Genomic DNA, 18,388 nt, shown 5'->3' with positions numbered 1-18,388 from the left:
TCCTAGCAACATAAACAGCAATTCTGTGCACTTCAGGGCATTTCCACCCACCTCAACATGGCTGTGACATGCAGCTGTGTCAAGTCAACACCTGAACTGTGAGTTTAAATAAGACTTCCCATGTATTCTCAAAGAAAATACACACAGGAAGGAGGTGCAAGTGCACAATAGGAAAGACTTGGAATGTAAAATATCTCTTCATCCAAAACTCAGAATCCTTATTCGGTGGACTTATTCTTGAAGAGTAATATTTAGGCCTTTACAATCCTGCCTAAAATATCAACTGTCTACTCTTATTTGGTTAAAAATATATCAATTTAGAAAACCTTCTTTCAAGAACTGAAATATGCACAGATGCATTGCATGAAAAGACTCAAAAATGTGTACATGTAAGTACGTACTATATTGTGTCACTGTCAGAAGAGGGCACTGTAGCATTTCATTTAAACACTTTCTTTAGCTGTACCAAATTCTGTTATGACCGCTTATATGGATTTTTGCACTTAAGACATTTAATGCTGAATGCTGATATGCAATATTCATCAATCCACATTATCAGGATTAATGCATAAATCAGTATCCACCGTCTTTCTCAATTTTAGAGGTGTCCTGATAGCTATAGAAAAACTAGCAGGAAACTCTGTCTGATAATTGCCATACTATATTTTTACAGCCAACATCCGGTATACAATGCATTATTCACATTTCACCTCAACAGACACTTGATCTTCTGTTCATGTCATTGGTTCTACGATGCTCTGGCGTTGTCCAACCTTTCATGGAACAAGCCACCTGAATTCCTCTCAGTCAGTCCTTGCCCTGAGCGCAGACATGTCGACTTGTGTGCCTCTGGGAACTGACGCAGCTGATGTTGAAGCACTGATTTTAATCACTGAGCCTTGCAGAAAATCAGAGTGCATTCACAGGTCTGGTTATATAAAAGCTCTTCTCTGATCATGCTCCCACTGGTAGGGCTTACTGACATATACAGAACATCAACAAGCCCAGGGGAATTGGAACTGGGGAAATGTTACAATCATTTTTACTGCTTTTTAAGTTTTATGTTTTTTTTTTTTTTTAACACAAGTGTAGGCCCCATTTATTAGGTAAGTGTAGGTCTCCTAAATGGAATGCAATGTGAAAAATGCAGTAACTCATACTAATCAATCAGAATCATTTTTTTCAAACTGTTCCTGATTCAGAATCCTTGCTAATAGACGTCTAATGTTGTTATGGCTCCTTAGTTATTTTTTGGAGAATTATCTAGGAAACATGTATAAAACACAGCATCTGGTTTGCTTTCAAATGATACTATATGTTTGGCTACTTGAGGAATCATCTAATGCACCTTTATTTTCAAGATAGAAAAAAATGCCAGCTATTACTATAGTACCTTCATGCTTTGTGTCATAAAAGCTCTTTAGATCCTTTATTTATTTTACTCTGTGATCAGTTTGCACTAAGAAGCTATGTCACTTATCAGTTCACATCCATATATATGGAATTGACCCACAACACTGGTGCCCAAAGACACTATTTTACACTATGAGCATTACTGCATCTACAAAGCCTATTTTCCACTCATACTATTGTTTTATCCTAATTAGTGGAGTAGCAGGGTATATTTTTAGATACTTTTGATTAGATTAAAAGAATTTAAGTAGGTAATATTTATTTTTCCTTAGCTGCTAGAGGAAGACTATTGTATAGTGTTGTAAAGGGATTGTTACCAGCTTTTCCTTCAAATATTTTTACTGCCCATTTAGAAGGGGTAGTCATTAGAATAGGAATAACAAATCAAAAAAGAAGGTACTTCTAAGTTCAGTAATAAAACACTTTATTGACAAGGGTAGGATTAAATATACTTACAAGATGGAATTGAAAATTAGGCATATCAATGAATCCATAACGTCCAGCGGGATGCCTCCTGGGAGTAAAGACAGCTGCAAGTGGAAGTTCCAGCCGACCTGCGGTGGGAAACGCTGTTTTTATGATCCAAGATGGAGGTCCATGCTATCACAAACAGCATGGAATCCAGGAAACCGGAAGTGAAGTCAGAATGGGCGGGACATGTTTCGGAGCATGCCCAGTCACTCCTTCTTCAAACCAATTGGTTTTCCACCACTGGTCGGCTGGAACTTCCACCTACAGCTGTCTTTACTCCCAGGAGGCATTATGGATTCATTGATATGCCTGTTTTTCACTACCATCTTGTAAGTGTTTTTAACCTTACCTTGTCATGCCTGTATTTCACTTCTATCTTGTACCTTATCATTAAAGTATTTTATTCCTGCACTTAGAAGCACCTTCTTCTCTGCTTTGTTTTACCTATAGAGTGTGCTTCCTTTTCTAAAGTGCTGCTGTGGTGCATTTATCACATTTCAAGAGCCAGCCATGTACTGTTTGTTAAAGTCTGCTTGTCATCCAGAGCGCCCTATTCTCCACACTCCTTGATTAGAATAGAAATAAACTGAAGGGATAATATATCCTTCTTAGGCAATGAATGTCTTGGATTAGTGTAGAAAGAACAAGTCTGAGGGCAGGAAAACAAAAGGCTGGAGTGCTTCCCTGGGCCAAATGCCCAGCTAACATCTCTGCAACAAACAGATGTAAGACTCTTAAATTCCTCAAACATAAAGACAAAAAGAGTGCGAATAACAATGCTGTCTTAAAAGAAAACAGTAGAACGCAACGTGTTTTTAAATATCAGAACCACTTAACATATCACCTCCAACCCACCCAAACTCAAATATCTTTCTACACATCTACTCATTTTTGGCAAGCCCTCTCTTTACAGAGGTCCAAAAATCACTTCCTGTCCTACCAAGATCAGTACTTGGGTGGCTTGCAGAGAACATTGTAGTAAAGTTAATAAACAGTGGATTTAGCCTTTCAGCATTGTCTGGGAAAAAGTGGCAATATAAAATCTGATTTTGACCCGTCACACTGTCATTTAATTATTACGTGCCAGTAGCAAGCAAGAAGAATCAATACAAGAAGCTGTGACAACAAGATATTAAGACAAAACTTGTGCCAGCGCAGCACCTCAAATAAAGCACATTATTAACTGGAGTCTTCGTGCCTCTTTTCCTGACACTTCATTTCATTCCAAATGAACCTGCATGCTTGAGTACTGCGACATCTATTTCTATTCACCATGGTAAGAAGTGTAGAAACTGGGCAATTAGTTATCAGCTCTTTTGAAATTGTGGTGTTACCCTGAGTGGAGAATTCCTGAGCAGATCTGAAGATGAGGGTGTCAGTATTCTTTTCATTCTAGTCTACAGTTAACATTTTGAAATATTTTTGCTTTGCAATGCTTTGACGATTTATAACATTAGGGTACCTGAAGACGTCAAAATCCTAATTTTTTTGTGTCACACTCCTGTTTTTTCAGAGAGACTTTGAAGTCAGAGGGCAACCTAAAATGCGGCTCCAAGCAACAAGCATAATTGGGCACTGAAAGCCTAATACTATCTAACAACCTCACTGTGTTAAAATAGGAAAGCCATTACCATTACCCTAACCATTCATATGAGATTAAATAATGTCTTGTAGTCAAATTCAGCAAGTTTTTCATAGTTTTCTATGTGTGAGTCTGGAGTGTCTTCATAAAAAGTACAGTTTTTAACCAGAAAACACATGTGGCCCATAATTCACCAGGCTTAAGATAAGGCAAATGTATACTTTTAGACAGCAGGGCAGCCAACAGCACACAACAAAAACCAAGATAGAAATTTCAACCATTCAGCAAGGAAGTTGTATGCTCAGTTTAAAAGCAAAATGCTGTGAATGTTTAGCACATTTAATCTTTGTAGGTATTTAGGATTCACCAAATCCATTGGGATATGTGCATTTTATTTTAAAGTGCATTAACCCTTTTTACTTCCTTTCACTGACCTAAACTAACTCACCATCCCTCTCTCCAGATGCATATATACCTTTACCTGGGGGCTGTGACATCAGCTATTTGTTTACATTCTCTCAACAAAACTTCTATGCACTGGCTGAACTTGTTCAGTAGAGTCCCATAAACTTCTCTTTGGATGTGTCCAGAGGCTGGGGGTGCTTGGGTGAGGGCCCTAAAGAAGTCTATGGTAAACTACTGCAAAAATGCTGCCCGTCCACACAGAAGTATTATATCACTGGATGTAATCCAATAGAGGAGGCTGCAGCCACCAGTTCAAGGTAAGTAGTCACCTGGAGAGAGTGGGCTAGTTAGTAAAGGCGGTGAAAAGGATAAGTGTACATTATTGGATCACCGAGAATGTTGATTGGAATGATCTAACTGTTGTACCCTTTTCTAATGTGTTCTTTGTTCAATAAAGCTTTTTGGAACAAAAAAAAAAGTGTACACATTCACTGTGCATATTTTTTTTTAAAGATTCCATATTTATAAACCCATAGCATACTCTCTTTCCATACTTTCCCAGTTCAACTTGTGTGAGGTAAAAATACAGATTTCACAGGGTTGATTTACTAAAGGGAAATATGCTGTTCACTTTGCAAAGGAATTTGCCCCAGAGCTTATAAAATGATGTTAAGACTTCCATCATCCAATCATGTGCAAGCAAAAAGCCTGTTTTTTTTTTAGTTTCGTTGGATGCGATTGGGAAATTTTTATTTTTTTTCAAAATAAAATTCCACCAAATTCACTCAGGCTCTTGGGCAAATCCTCTTTCAATGCAAACAGTCTATTTGTCTTTAGTAGATCAACCCTCCTGTGTGCAGTCATAAAACCATTCCACTGTTAAACAAGGGTGCTCATGAGTACATGGAAGAAAGTATAGGAGAAAGTTAAAGAACACAGGGCTGCAGTTAGGAAAAAGGGATCTAAGCGGCTTTATAGGTAGGGAGCAGTCACATGTATGACACTATATACAGTCCAGGAGTACTTTTATGCTCTATCCCCAACCCTAGCCTTCTGACTTGACAGTGAAAAGTCAGCAGCAGACTGATGAGGCCATCCACCTGTTCATGCCATGCTCTCCTTCTAACAGGATGTTCTTTATTACACATTTGCTTCCAGTATACCTGATTTGCCCTGAGTCCTTCCATTGCCTCTCCTAGACTGCTGCTGTACAGGGATTATAAAAGGCTGATATTGAGTCAAATTCTGATACTTACACTAGTTTCCTTTGAAAAATATATATATTTTGTGATGTATTCATGAATACATATTTTCAATAACTGGTGCCTTTTATATCTGCCTAAAGTTAAGTTTTAAATTGTCTTCAAGGGAAATAAAAAGTCAGCCTGTGCCTAGCCCTTACCCACATTGGAAGTGTATGTGTTGAAGTGTTTTCTTCCAAAAGTATGACTTTAGGAGTTATCTTAGTTATAACACTATCTACAGGATCATGTAGAGCAGATTTACATTCCACTAAACATCTGAAGCTTAATAAGTGCCAGAACTAATGTCCCTTTGCCTCAGACACTTTATTCAATAATACCGCTTTGCTTCAAAATATTTTTTAGCTATTACCTTGTTCATCATAGTCCTCATCATCCTCGTCATCATCGTCCTCATCTTCTTCTATTTCTTCTCCTTCTTCTTCATCTTCCTCTTCATCCTCCTCAATTTCATCATCATCATCTCGATCTATTTCTTCATCTTCCTCGTCTTCTTGGTCTTCATTGTCATCAGAATAATCTTCTTCCTCCTCCTTCTCATCCATTTCCTCTGTTCCATCGGTTTCATAGCACTCATCCACGGAGGAGTTGTCTGTTTTCGAGGAGTAGGGTTTTCTTTTGGGTGAGGGTTCCAAAGGCTTATTATCTTGGGTTTTCCTTTTCTTGGCTAAAGGACAGCCGTAAACACTAAGGACAAAAAATATTGGATTAAGACATTTCTTGAAATGTAATCAAAACACCAACCAAACTACTTTTATTTACATTTTGGATATGGTAGGAAATACTTAGACCCTTTGTGGGGTTCTTCTGTTTACCTATGTCTCTAGTGGGGAGATGAGTAGAATTCTCTCCAACAGGGACAGAACTTCCATAGAAGCTGAGAAAAAGGCTAGAAATTTTGTCAGTGCTGTCCGTGTCCCTGTTGGAAATTTCCGCTTATTTGTGGCACTGTGGGTAGCAGGAGGGAAAATAACCAATGTCCCCCAACAGAGCCACAGGCAGTGATAAAACGCCCTGAGGACATATAACCCTTTTTCCACTGTTCAAAAAAATACAAGAAATGGCCAAAGTTACACTTTAAGTATTACAAATATAACACTTTGAATGACCACATATTACAGTATATAAATACATGAAGGAAAATACAAATAACTGATATAAGATAAACAGAATTTAATGTACAAGTAAACTTTTTGTAGAAAATCCCCTAGTGCCTTTTGTAATCTTGACCCCCTCCCCCACACCCTGGTGCAAAGTTACCTCTATATGTAGTGACAGTGACCTCCTGTGGTGTTTATACCCTCTGCGCAAAAATCTCCTCCAGCACTAACCACACCTGTGCAGTCACTTTTCATAGACTTGAATGAAGTCATATATAAAAGTCTTTTCTGTAAGAGAACTGCTTCGATCATGTCTGGGAAACTACTGTACAGGACTAAGTAAAAACCCTAAGACACTGCCACCACAGGAAGGCTAATATGCCACTGGGAGGGGGTGTAGTTTTAGTTCTAGTTTGGGTTAGCCAAGGGGCTTGGAAGAATAGGCTGGGATATCTTGTACTACAATTTTTCTTGCACTTTAATATAATTTAAATAAAGTTCTAAATACGCTTAACCACAAATGAGCAATGTCATCCAAAAATATAATACATTTGTACAAGTTGTAAATTGGGTAAATTAAATCATATTAGGCATAGTTAAATAATTCCCCTGAAAATGGTGGTTAAACTGATACTTTAAAGTTCGCTATCCAGGAATTCTGGAGGTTAGGATTCAGCTGGTCCACAGATCAGACATAATATGAGACCATATTATTAGTAAGTTCAATTTACTAAGAAAAGATTCATTGTTATTGAATGAAGGATCAACACACAGTAATTACAAAACCCTAGCTAAACTGTATTTTTTTCACATATCCTTTTCTCATACCCATAATACAGCATGTTCAGGGTGGATTCATACTGGAAAGTCCACATATAAAGTATTATTATTTGTCACAGGATAGTGAATGCACTGTTTTTCCAGACCAAATCAGCAAATAAAATCATTGCCTCCATAAATATCATCAAGCCATTTCATCTGGTTTTGGGGACAATTCCATTTGATGGGTAAAACTGCAAGCTAATACTCTTAGGGCATTGCAAGCTCCACTATTTACTTTTCCCCCAAAGCAACTCTCTCTGCCCCCTTGCTATTTATTGCAGAGGTGTAAGTTTTAGCCATCAGTCTGTGCCTGTACATTACAGTACTTGGTTTGTCCCTGAAGGCATGTTCTAAAAACAGGTTTATGTGCTGAAAATTGAATTCTAATTTTTCGAAAATTTGAGTTGGCCAAGTCATAAATGCCATTCTAACACGTAGGGAAAATTTTGTTTACTGACGTCTGAAATTCCTGCCATTTAAAGCAACTGTTTTGCAAAAGTGCTGCAAAGAGATTTTGCAGCACTTTCTGACCTGATAAGACGCAAGGGGAAACCTTTTCTACAGAAACCCAACAGGGTTTCTAACTCTTTTCTGCTTTATTCAAAACAATAATTTTAACTAGAGCTGGCCTTTAACTTTCAGATTTTTAGTATTTTGTATTTCTTTATTGCCTCTGTAAACAGTAATCTTTGTTCTAATAATCAACAACCTGGAAAGGAGCTTGGATATTACCCAGCAGGTGCTAGCGGGGGCCAGTATAGAGGAGGGTGGACATATGGAGGTACAGGAGGCAGAGGTAGGTAGCTTGGTGACATCCAGAAGGAGGAGCAGAGGGAAGAGCGCTAGGGAAGCCAGTCCTGAGTTGGTACACCCCAACAAATATGTCAAGTTGCATGATGTTGGGGATATTAGCTCAGGAGCAGGCACCCTCTGCTAGCTGCCAGGGTAATGACTGCTCCACTAAGAAGGGTGGGGGCAAGGACAAAGGCAAGGTTAGACAGGTACTGGTAGTAGGGGAGTCAATTATTAGAAGGACAGAGAGGGCAATCTATCACAAAGACCGTGGTCGCCGAACAGTATGTTGCTTACCGGGCACTAGGGTTCGGCACATTGCTAATCGAGAGGACAGAATATTGGGTGGGGTGGGGTGTTATCACTTTGTCATTGGTAAATGTTGGTTCTAATGACAAAGTAAGAGGAAGGTGGAGAATCCTAACAAATTATTTCAGGGACTTAGGGAACAGATTGAAGAAAAGGACGTCCAAGGGGGTTTTCTCAGAAATACTACCTGTGCCTTGAGCCACACCAGAAAGGCAAAAAGAGCTTAGTGGCTGAGGAACAAATGGCTGAGGAGCTGGTGTTGGAAGAAGGGATTTGGGTTCCTGGAGAACTGGGTTGACTTTTCAGTCGGTTACAGGCTCTTTAGTAGGGAGGAGGTGCAAGCTTTGTTGGGAAAACAAATGGCAGAGAAGTTGGAGAGGCTTTAAAACTAGGTGTTGGGCGAAAGGTTTAGAAGACAAGAGAGTCAGTGTTGAGCGTAGGACAGAGGGTAATAGTGAAGGCAGTGGCAATATTAGACCCCTAACATCTAATCCCATGGTGAATGAGTGGACAGATCAAAATCGCAGCCTCAGAAAACCTAGGGAGAAAATAATATGCATCCGTACAAAACTGAGGGTCATGTTCACAAATGACAGGAGCCTAGCTAAAAAAATTAAGGAACTAGAGCTACGAAGAGGATGTGGATTTTGTGGGAATAACAGAAACTTGGTTTGACAGCTCACACGACTGGCTGGCAAATATCCAGGGGTATTCTTTGTATCGGAGGGACAGGGAAGGTAGAAGAGGGGGTGGGGTGTGCCTATATATCAAGAATGATATACAGGTGGAGGAGAGGAATGCCATCAGGAATGGGGCAAAGGGGGGAGGTGGTATCCATGTGGGTGGAACTTTAAAGGCAAGAAGCAAGTGGGAAATTACTAGTGGGGGTAAGTTACAGGCTCCTCAACCTAAAGGAAGAGGAGGAGTTGGATCTCTTTTCCCAGTCAGAAATAGCGCTGAGGCAGGGAAATGTCATCATAAAGGGGGACTTTATCCCGATATCGAATGGGCAGAAGAGACAGCTCACTCATTACATAGTTACATAGTTACATAGTAGATGAGATTGAATAAAGACAATAGTCCATCCAGTTCAACCTGTGTAGGTGTGTGTAGCTGTAATCATCTCACATACCCCTGAATGTTCTGATCCTTGAGATGTACGTCTAAGAGTCTTTTGAAAGCCACCATACTTCCCGCAGAAACCACCTCTTGTGGTAGAGAATTCCACTATCTTGTAGCCCTCACAGTAAAGAACCCCCCCACGTTGCCTGAGGTTAAAACGCTTCTCCTCTAATCGCATTGTATGCCCTCGAGTCCTCGTGCAATCCCTTCGACTGAATAGCTTTTTTTCTAAGCTGAGATCCCCATTGAGATATTTATAAATTGCTATCATGTCCCCCCTCAGGCATCTATTCTCCAGGGAGAATAAATCAAGAGATTGCAGACGCTCTTCATAATTAAGGTCCTCCAATCCCCTAATCAGTTTAGTTGCCCTTCTCTGGACTCTCTCCAGCTCCGACACATCCCTCCTGAGGACTGGTGACCAGAACTGGACAGAATACTCCAGATGCGGTCGGACCAGAGTTTTATAAAGTGGAAGGATTATAGTTTTATCTCTGGAATACATCCCCTTCTTTATGCATGCTAATATACTGCTGGCTTTGACAGCTGCCGATTGACATTGCATGCTATTGCCTAATATATCATCAACCAAGACTCCCAGATCTTTCTCCATTTTTGATTCCCCCAAGGGTTCCCCTCCTCATTAAAGTCCTGTAATTTCCTAAATGTCCTACAGGTCAACTTCCTGTCCCAATTGGTGGATTCCCCGACTAGAAATGATGCATTACTAGATCTATTAATTACAAGTGACTCAGATCTGGTCACAGATATGGAAATACGGGACAACTTGGGATCTAGTGATCACAGGATTATCACTTGCAGCATAAATCATAGGAAAAGGAGGCATGAGGGTAGTTCACAAACATTTAATTTCAAGCAAACCAATTTTTTAAAACTGCGCTCAATAATGCAAGATATTAAATAGGACCAAATCTTAGATACAATAAACACAGAAAACAAATGTGCTTTAGGAACATATTAATTAAAGGTATAGCCAAGTTCATTCCAATGGGTAATAAATATAGATGAACAAAGGTTAAACCTGGGTGGCTAAACCGTAAAGTAAACAGTCTTATTGAAGACAACAAAAAGGGCCTTTAGAAAAATATAAAGTGGATAGTTCACTGTCAGCATTCCAACACTAAAAGAAATCTGTCAAGAAGTGTAAGAGCACAATCAGGGTGGTTAAGATAGAGCATGAGACACACATAGCAGAGGAAAGGTAGAAAAAAAAATCCCAAGAAATTCTTTAAATATATAAACAGTAAAAAAGTGAAGCCAGAACACATTGGCCCCAAAAAGGTGGATGAGAGGAACTTGGTTACAGATGACAAAGAGAAGGCAACTGTACTAAATGCTTTCTTCTCCTTAGTTTTTACGCAGGAAAAGAGAGGGTATAACAACCACGACTGTATTATTAGTGACAAGTCACAGGATATAACCCTGTGGCTTACAGAAGTCAGTGCCCAGAAAAAACTTAACACAAACAAATCACAAGGACCTGACGGCTTGCACCCGAGAGTCCTCAAGGAACTCAGTTAGGTTATAGCCAGGCCACTATTCCTAATCTTTATGGACAGCATACTGACAGGAATGGTACCAGCTGATGGGCGAAAAGACCATCTGGTACCAATATTCAAAAAAAGGAAAGAGGTATATTTCTGGTAACTACAGGCCTGTCAGGATAACATCAATAGTATGTAAACTATTTGAGGGGATGATAAGGGACTATATCCAAGAATTTGCTGATGAAAACAATATCAATAGTAGTAATCAGTAAGGGTTTATGAAAGGTGGTTCTTGACAAACCAACCTGTTAACCTTCTATGAGAAAGTGAGCTGCCACCTGGGCAAAGGTAGGCCTGTGGATGTGGTGTATATGGATTTTGCAAAAGCATTTGATACAGTCCCCCCCAAACGCTTAATCTATAAACTGAGGTCTGTAGGCATGAACCAAAGGGTTTGCTCTTGGATAGAAAACTGGCTACAGGGGTACGTCCAAAAGGGTGGTGTTAAATAATGTGTGCTCAGAATGGTTTAGAGTAGTAAGTGGGGTACCCCAAGGCTCTGTCCTGGGGCCAATTCTGTTTAATGTATTTATAAATGATATAGAGGATGGGATAAATAGCTAAATCTCAGTGTTTGCTGAAGACTCAAGAATAAGTAGGGCAATGACATCCCAGCAGGATGTACAAACCTTACAAGAATACCTCACTCAATTAGATGGCAAATGAGGTTTAACATTGAAAAATGTAAAGTAATGTACTTGGGGGTTAAAAACGTATTGGAGGTTACTTACTAGGGGAAGAAGGTCTGGGGGATTTCAGGATGGAGAAGGATCTGGGGGTCCTAGTAGATGACAGACTTAGCAATAGCATGCTGCAGCAAGCAAAGTCAGCAGAATATTAGCATGTATTAATAAAGGGACTTACTCCAGAGATAAAACAATAATTCTACCACTTTATAAAACTCTGGTTCGGCCACATCTGGAGTATTCTGTCCAGTTCTGGTCAACAATCCTCAGAAAGGATGTACTGGAGCTGGAGAGAGTTCAGAAAAGGGCAACAAAATTATTAAGTGGGCTAGAGGACCTCAAATGCGAAGAATGACTACAAACGCTAAATGTATTCTTCCTGGAGAAGAGTCGCTTGAGAGGAGATATGATAGAGATATACAAATACCTCAATGGTGATCCCAGCATAGGAAAAAAACTATTCAGTCTCAGGGAGTGTAAGAGGACACAGGGCCACACAATGAGATTGGAAGAGAAGTGGTTTAACCTTAAGCTACGTAGGGGGTTTTTCACTGTCAGAGCAGTAAGGATGTGGAACTCTCCTCCACAATCTGCGGTGTCAACAGGACTCTTGGACGTGCACCTTACCGAACACAATACACAGGGATATGGGAAATAATTATCTACATGAACACACACACACACACATACACACACACCAACATAGGTTGAATTGGATGGACTATTTTCTTTATTCAACCTTACCAACTATGTAACCATTGCTTACGGCAAGTAAGGTATTTTTAACAGGATTGCTTTCCTATCTTTCTTGTACTTTCTAGACACATCCATAAGCTTTATAGTTCAGGGAAAACCTGTGACATTGCACAGATCTTCTATCTAGCCTGTGGATAAGTAGATTTCTTTAAATGGAAGTAGGCTCCCCCTAGCGTGTTCCATAAACAAGGACAAACTTACACATGTTCCATAAGAAGGAATCTACAGAAATGCAAGAATTAGCTCCCTTTCCTTATTGAAGACATAGAAACATAGAAACATAGAATGTGTCGGCAGATAAGAACCATTTGGCCCATCTAGTCTGCCCAATATATCTGAATCCTATAAATAGTCCCTGGCCCTATCTTATATGAAGGATAGCCTTATGCCTATCCCATGCATGCTTAAACTCCTTCACTGTATTTGCAGCTACCACTTCTGCAGGAAGGTTATTCCATGCATCCACTACTCTCTCAGTAAAGTAATACTTCCTCATATTACTTTTAAACCTTTGCCCCTCTAATTTAAAACTGTGTCCTCTTGTGGTAGTTTTTCTTCTTTTAAATATGCTCTCCTCCTTTACCGAGTTGATTCCCTTTATGTATTTAAAAGTTTCTATCATATCCCCTCTGTCTCTTCTTTCTTCCAAGCTATACATGTTAAGGTCCTTTAACCTTTCCTGGTAAGTTTTTTCCTGCAATCCATGTACTAGTTTAGTAGCTCTTCTCTGAACTCTCTCTAGAGTATCTATATCCTTCTGGAGATATGGCCTCCAGTACTGCGCACAATACTCCAATACTCCAAGTGACGTGCTTCTTCAGCATCAGCAATAAAACCTATCAATCACCTTTCCTTCATGTATACCATTATTCACCAGTGTGGTCATATATTGCTTTTTAGGAGTTACTTTTGTTGAAAATTTGGATGCAACTGAAAATGTTTGAAAATAATGGAGAACCATGGTTAAACATGGCCTAAACATGCTTAATATTTTAATCTTCTATACATTTCACCTTACTGTGATATAATTCAAACAAAATTCAGTAATTCACTATGCAGGAAAGCCAAGCAAAACTCAGTTCTGTACATGTTTGCCTCTGGCACAATTTTGATGTAGAGATTACCCCACACATATTTGTCAGAATGAGTTACTTCTGGTCTACCATGTTTGATATGGATCTCTCATCCTCTGTCTGGGTCATGCAGCTGCTTCTAAAGTCCATGCCTGTCATAGCTGGTATGATATTAATGATGAGTTTTAAAGTGGTACAATGCCAAAACATTGACTAACTTTTAAAACTACGTTCAAAACAACAGCAAGACTAAATCAACATTACATTGGTCTGAAGACACTGAGTCTAGACTGTTGGTCTTATTTAACATGGCAAAGACAAAAATGTAAAATACAATAATCCATCAGAATGAATTTGATTGAAGACCTCTGAATTCTGGTGCTGCTAGGGTTGATGGATCAATTTCCCAGGAAAGTGCTTAATTGTAGCCTGTGTAGCATGCAGTTTGGTAATCCATAGATTCCTGACAGAGCAGCTTTTGCAACCAGGGTTCTGCAGGGTTTCCTTTGCCCAAAAAAATGCCATAATGCATGAAGGTAAAAAAACCTTCAATGTGCAGCTCCCCTCTCAGCCCTCCCCCCTTTTTACGTAGTGTATGAAAGCAGAAGCTCTCCCAGGTCTCTTCCTTTGCATTGGCTGAGACACAGCAGGGGGAGCCATTGGCTCTCACTGATGTCAGTGGGGAGTGAGGAGGGAGCAGGAACGGAGCTGAGACACTTAGTTATATAGTTAGTCAGGTTGAGAAAAGACACAACTCCATCTAGTTAAACCAATTAAAAATGGCACGCATTGTGTGTCTCATAGACACTCAGAGGTGGCTCGGGAGCAAGCACACACAAGTGCCCCAGAGTAGGCAGCTTGCTATGGGGGCATTCAGCAGAAGGGAGGGGCCAAGAGCACTGGCAGGGGACCCAAGAACAGGAGCATCGGGACCGCTCTGTGTAAAACCATTGTAAAGAGCAGGTGAGTATGACATGTTTGTTATTTAAAAAAAAACAAAAAACAAATCTGAACCTTTAGAAATGCTTAAAAAAAGATGACTAAAGCGGCCACCACTTCTAAGAATCATCTTCTGAAACTGAAGACAACCAAAGGATAAAATGTCAGCCTAAATTAAAAGGAATCCATTATGGGGGGGGGGGGGGTGTAAACCCACACATACAGGGAAATCGATTGTACAGATTGTACAGGACGTAAGGGTCTGAATAAAAATCCTCTTACCATACACTCTTTAATTAGTTTCTGATTTTCTGGGAGAGATACAAACAAAATCAGTGTATAGTTGTACATCATAAACGTGAATACCCCTGGAGCAGGTACAAAAGAAGGGACATAGAAGAATACAAGGAATATAGCTGTAAAAATGCTGTTTTCAGCTGGGAGAAATAATTGTAATGAAAAGAAGCTAGCTAGAGTTGAAAAAAATAGCAATGAAACAAAACCACTAACACGTAGGACAACTGTAATGCTTTTTTTTTGTTCCTGCATAACCCTCTCAATTAGATATGAAGCTAAGGCTTTAAAATATATAACATATCAGCAAAAACAGATGAAATGTGATTACTCCACCCTGATTCCCACCACAAAAACATTACAACCTCAGCAGAAGAGTTCTAAACAAATCTTCCCAGAGTAAAAGCTTAAGCAGACCCTATCCTATTGCCTATGTCCACAGAAAACTGACAAAACTGTTCCAAAACTCATGGACTACCATGTTAGGAACAAATCTCCAAAGGAAGAAGTAAAAAGGAAATAAATCACGTCCAGATCAGACATGCTTTGAAGGCTCAGTTTACTTTGCTGTCGGCTCCTTTGAGCATGTCTGCTTTGGAGAAACTGCTTAGGAACCCTGACACTACAAAGCTCATTTCACAATACTACTCTTTTTTAATGACGGATTCCAATCCTAGATTTGCCAAGGCACAAACACCTTGGATTAACATGGGTATCGACTTTAGTGAGGATGACTGGACTGAATTTACTACAACATATCATAAATCTGTTATAGCCTCCAACGACCGTTTGATCCAACTGAAGGTGTTTCATCAGAGTTATTTTACTCCTGGCCACCTGCATAAATTCGGCATGCGTCCCACCCCCGATTGTTTTCGGGGTTGTGGTCAGCCGGTCAACTTTCTTCACTGTTTTTGGTCCTGTCCGGTGGTGGCTAAATTCTGGGCTGAAGTTAATACATTCCTGTCCTCGGTTCTTGGTCTCCCTAATGTCCTTCATCCGAAGAATTGCCTGTTGGGCGTGTTCAGGGACCTGCTGTTTGCCGGACACGTCAAACGCCTGCTTCGCATCCTGTATTTTTATGCTAAAAAGGCGATTCTTCTGTGCTGGAAGGGTTCTATGGGGCCTACAATTGCTGCCTGGCTTCAATTGGTAATAACTGTCTTCCCCTTTATAAACTTACTTTTGAGTTACGAGGTCGTCCACACTTGTTTGACAAAATATGGCATGGCTGGATATCCAGTCCCCTTACTTTACCTCCTCCTAGTTCACTGGAGACAGTTTCCATTTCTGCTACTCCGTAAGGGATCATAACCGACGTTCCGAGTATTGTATAGAGTATACCTTTATTAATATTGACTTGTACATGATGTCTTGTTAATCTGCAGCTTCTCCTATATTGTTTGTTCGGGGGGGGGGGGGGGGGGTGTGACTGGGGAGCAACAGTGATCATGGTAATGTTTGATAGTGTTGCATTTGTTTCCCTTCTTTGCTAAGGAGGTCTTGTGTTTGTTGGTTCTTTATATTTGTATGTTTTTTTATATACTCAATAAAAATATCTTTAAAAAAAAAAAGGAATTAAATCTCCAACACTGTCAGATTATGCTCCATGCCAGACTTGGTTCATAAGTTCAGCCAAGGTTCTGCACACAATAAAATCGGTAGGTCCGATTTACCAGCAAATTTAATTTACCATGAATATTATGTTCAGAGAAAAAACATAATCTGCTAAAGAGTACCTGAACAGGCCCTTTAGTTTGTAGTTTTAGCTTGAAATACACAAATTAAAATTACCTTACAACTGCTGAACGATTTACTATAGCTGCCCACAAAAACAAGAAATTGTGTAGCTTCAAAAAGCTACCAAATCCCAGACCATCATTTACAGAATAAACAGCAGACTTGATGAGTAGGGTTGAGCGAACACCTAGATGTCCGTGTTCGACGGGTTCGGCCGAACTTTAAAAAAAAGTCCGGGTCCGTGTCCCGGACTTTTACCGAACTTTTCCCGGACACCGAACCCCATTGAAGTCAATGGGGACCCGAACTTTAAGGCACTAAAATGGCTCTAAAACACCAAAGGAAAGGGCTAGAGTGCTGCAAATGGCAGCAAAACGTAATTAAGAGCATGGCAAGTGCTCTGCAAACAAATGTGGATAGGGAAATAACTTAAAACAACAAAAAAAAAACAGAAAAATAAAACAATGTTCTTCTTCATCTCTGAAGGACGAGGCCCATATGGAGTAGGAGGGAGGTTGAGGTGGTGGTGGATGTGGCGGTGACATAGGCGTGCGCACAGGGTGTGCTGGGTGTGCCTGGGCACACCCTAATCACCTAGGGCACATAGCATTGCCAGTGAGGAGATGGGAAAGATCTCCCTGGGACCTGCTCTGCTCTATTTCTCCTTGCCTACAGGTACATGGCCCCGATACATTACTCTCCCTGCTGGCAAACACATGCATGTGTATTTCAACTTTGGGGTGCACACCTTAATGCAATAGGCTGCGCACACCTATGGGCGGTGTAGGTGGAAGCGGCGGTGGAGGAGGACCAGGGCCGGATTAACAGCATCATGGGCTTGGTGCTGAGGATTTTGAAGGGCCTTAAGGGCCGTGCCTTGCCATGCACCCAGAGGAGGAAGGGTGCAGCCATGCATGCCTAATTCAACATGGGATGCTGTCTCTGAAGCCCATAAACACATCCATGCATCGCCAACTGTCCCTCCTTGTCCGGCCTTCACGCTGTGTGGGGAGGTTCTGAGGGTGCTGCCTGGGGAAGCGAGCATAGAAGCCAGACTTCTGTGTTTACAAGTGACAGAAGAGCGGTAACAGTGAATATGGCCAACCCGGGGCCTATATAAAAGGTAGGGGCCTGGAGCTGCAGCTCCAATAGCCCCTACATTAATCTGGCCCTGAGGAGGAGGACGAGGTAGCCAACACTGCTTCTTTTCAAAAATTTTAAATGAGGGTACACCCCAAAAGAGTGAGAAAGAGCAAAAATGGAACAATGGGTGGGTAAGGTCGGGATACATTGCTATTCTGCATAAGGTACGGAAAAGTCCCGTGGGATCCATGCCTGGTTCATTTTAATGAACGTGAGCTTGTCCACATTGTCTCTGGACAGGCGGCTGCGCTTGTCTGTTATAACGCCCCCAGCCGTGCTAAATACCCGTTCAGATAATACACTGGCTGCAGGGCACGCCAGCACCTCCAAGGCGTAAAGGGCAAGCTCAAGCCATGTGCCCAATTTGGAGACCCAGAAGTTGAAGGGGGCAGACCCGTCATTCACTACATGTAGGCGTGTGCACACATACTGCTCCACCATGTTGGTAAAATGCTGCCTCCTGCTAAGACGTTCCATCTGAGCTGCTGGTGCTGCTGTTTGTTGTGGCGTGCTGACAAAGCTTTTCCACATTTCGGCCATGCTAACCCTGCCTTCTGAGGTGCTGGCGGTGCCCTGGTTGCGTTGGCGACCTCCTCCTCCTCCTCCTCTGCCTTGTGCTTCCACTGTGGCCCCGCTGTCAGATGGGAATGCCAGCAGCATGGCGTCTACCAGCGTGCGCTTGTACTCGCGCATCTTGCGATCGCGCTCCAGTGAGTGAATTAAGGACGGTACGTTGTCCTTGTAACGGGGATCCAGCAGCGTGGCCACCCAGTAATCAGCACAAGTTAGAATGTGGGCAACTCGGCGGTCGTGTGGAGACACTGCAGCATGTAATCGCTCATGTGTGCCAGGCTGCCCAGAGGCAACGAAAGGCTGTCCTCTGTGGGAGGTGTATCGTCCGTGTCCTCTGT

The 18,388-nt window shown here is 41.1% G+C and overlaps 1 protein-coding gene across 1 annotated transcript in view; it reads right to left on the bottom strand.

Moving 5' to 3' along the window:
• MYT1L (myelin transcription factor 1 like) overlaps positions 1–18,388 on the bottom strand; it is a 451,852-nt gene that overhangs the window by 154,936 nt on the left and 278,528 nt on the right. Inside the window, exon 6 of the mRNA XM_082250801.1 lies at positions 5,486–5,820. Within this exon, the coding sequence (XP_082106927.1) occupies positions 5,486–5,820 (335 nt within the window). The remainder of the gene's footprint in view (positions 1–5,485; positions 5,821–18,388) is intronic.

This window comes from Pelophylax lessonae (genome assembly GCF_965119305.1).
Source record: "Pelophylax lessonae genome assembly, chromosome: 3".
Classification (NCBI taxonomy): domain Eukaryota; kingdom Metazoa; phylum Chordata; class Amphibia; order Anura; family Ranidae; genus Pelophylax; species Pelophylax lessonae.
This window is presented reverse-complemented; position numbering and strand designations above follow the sequence as displayed.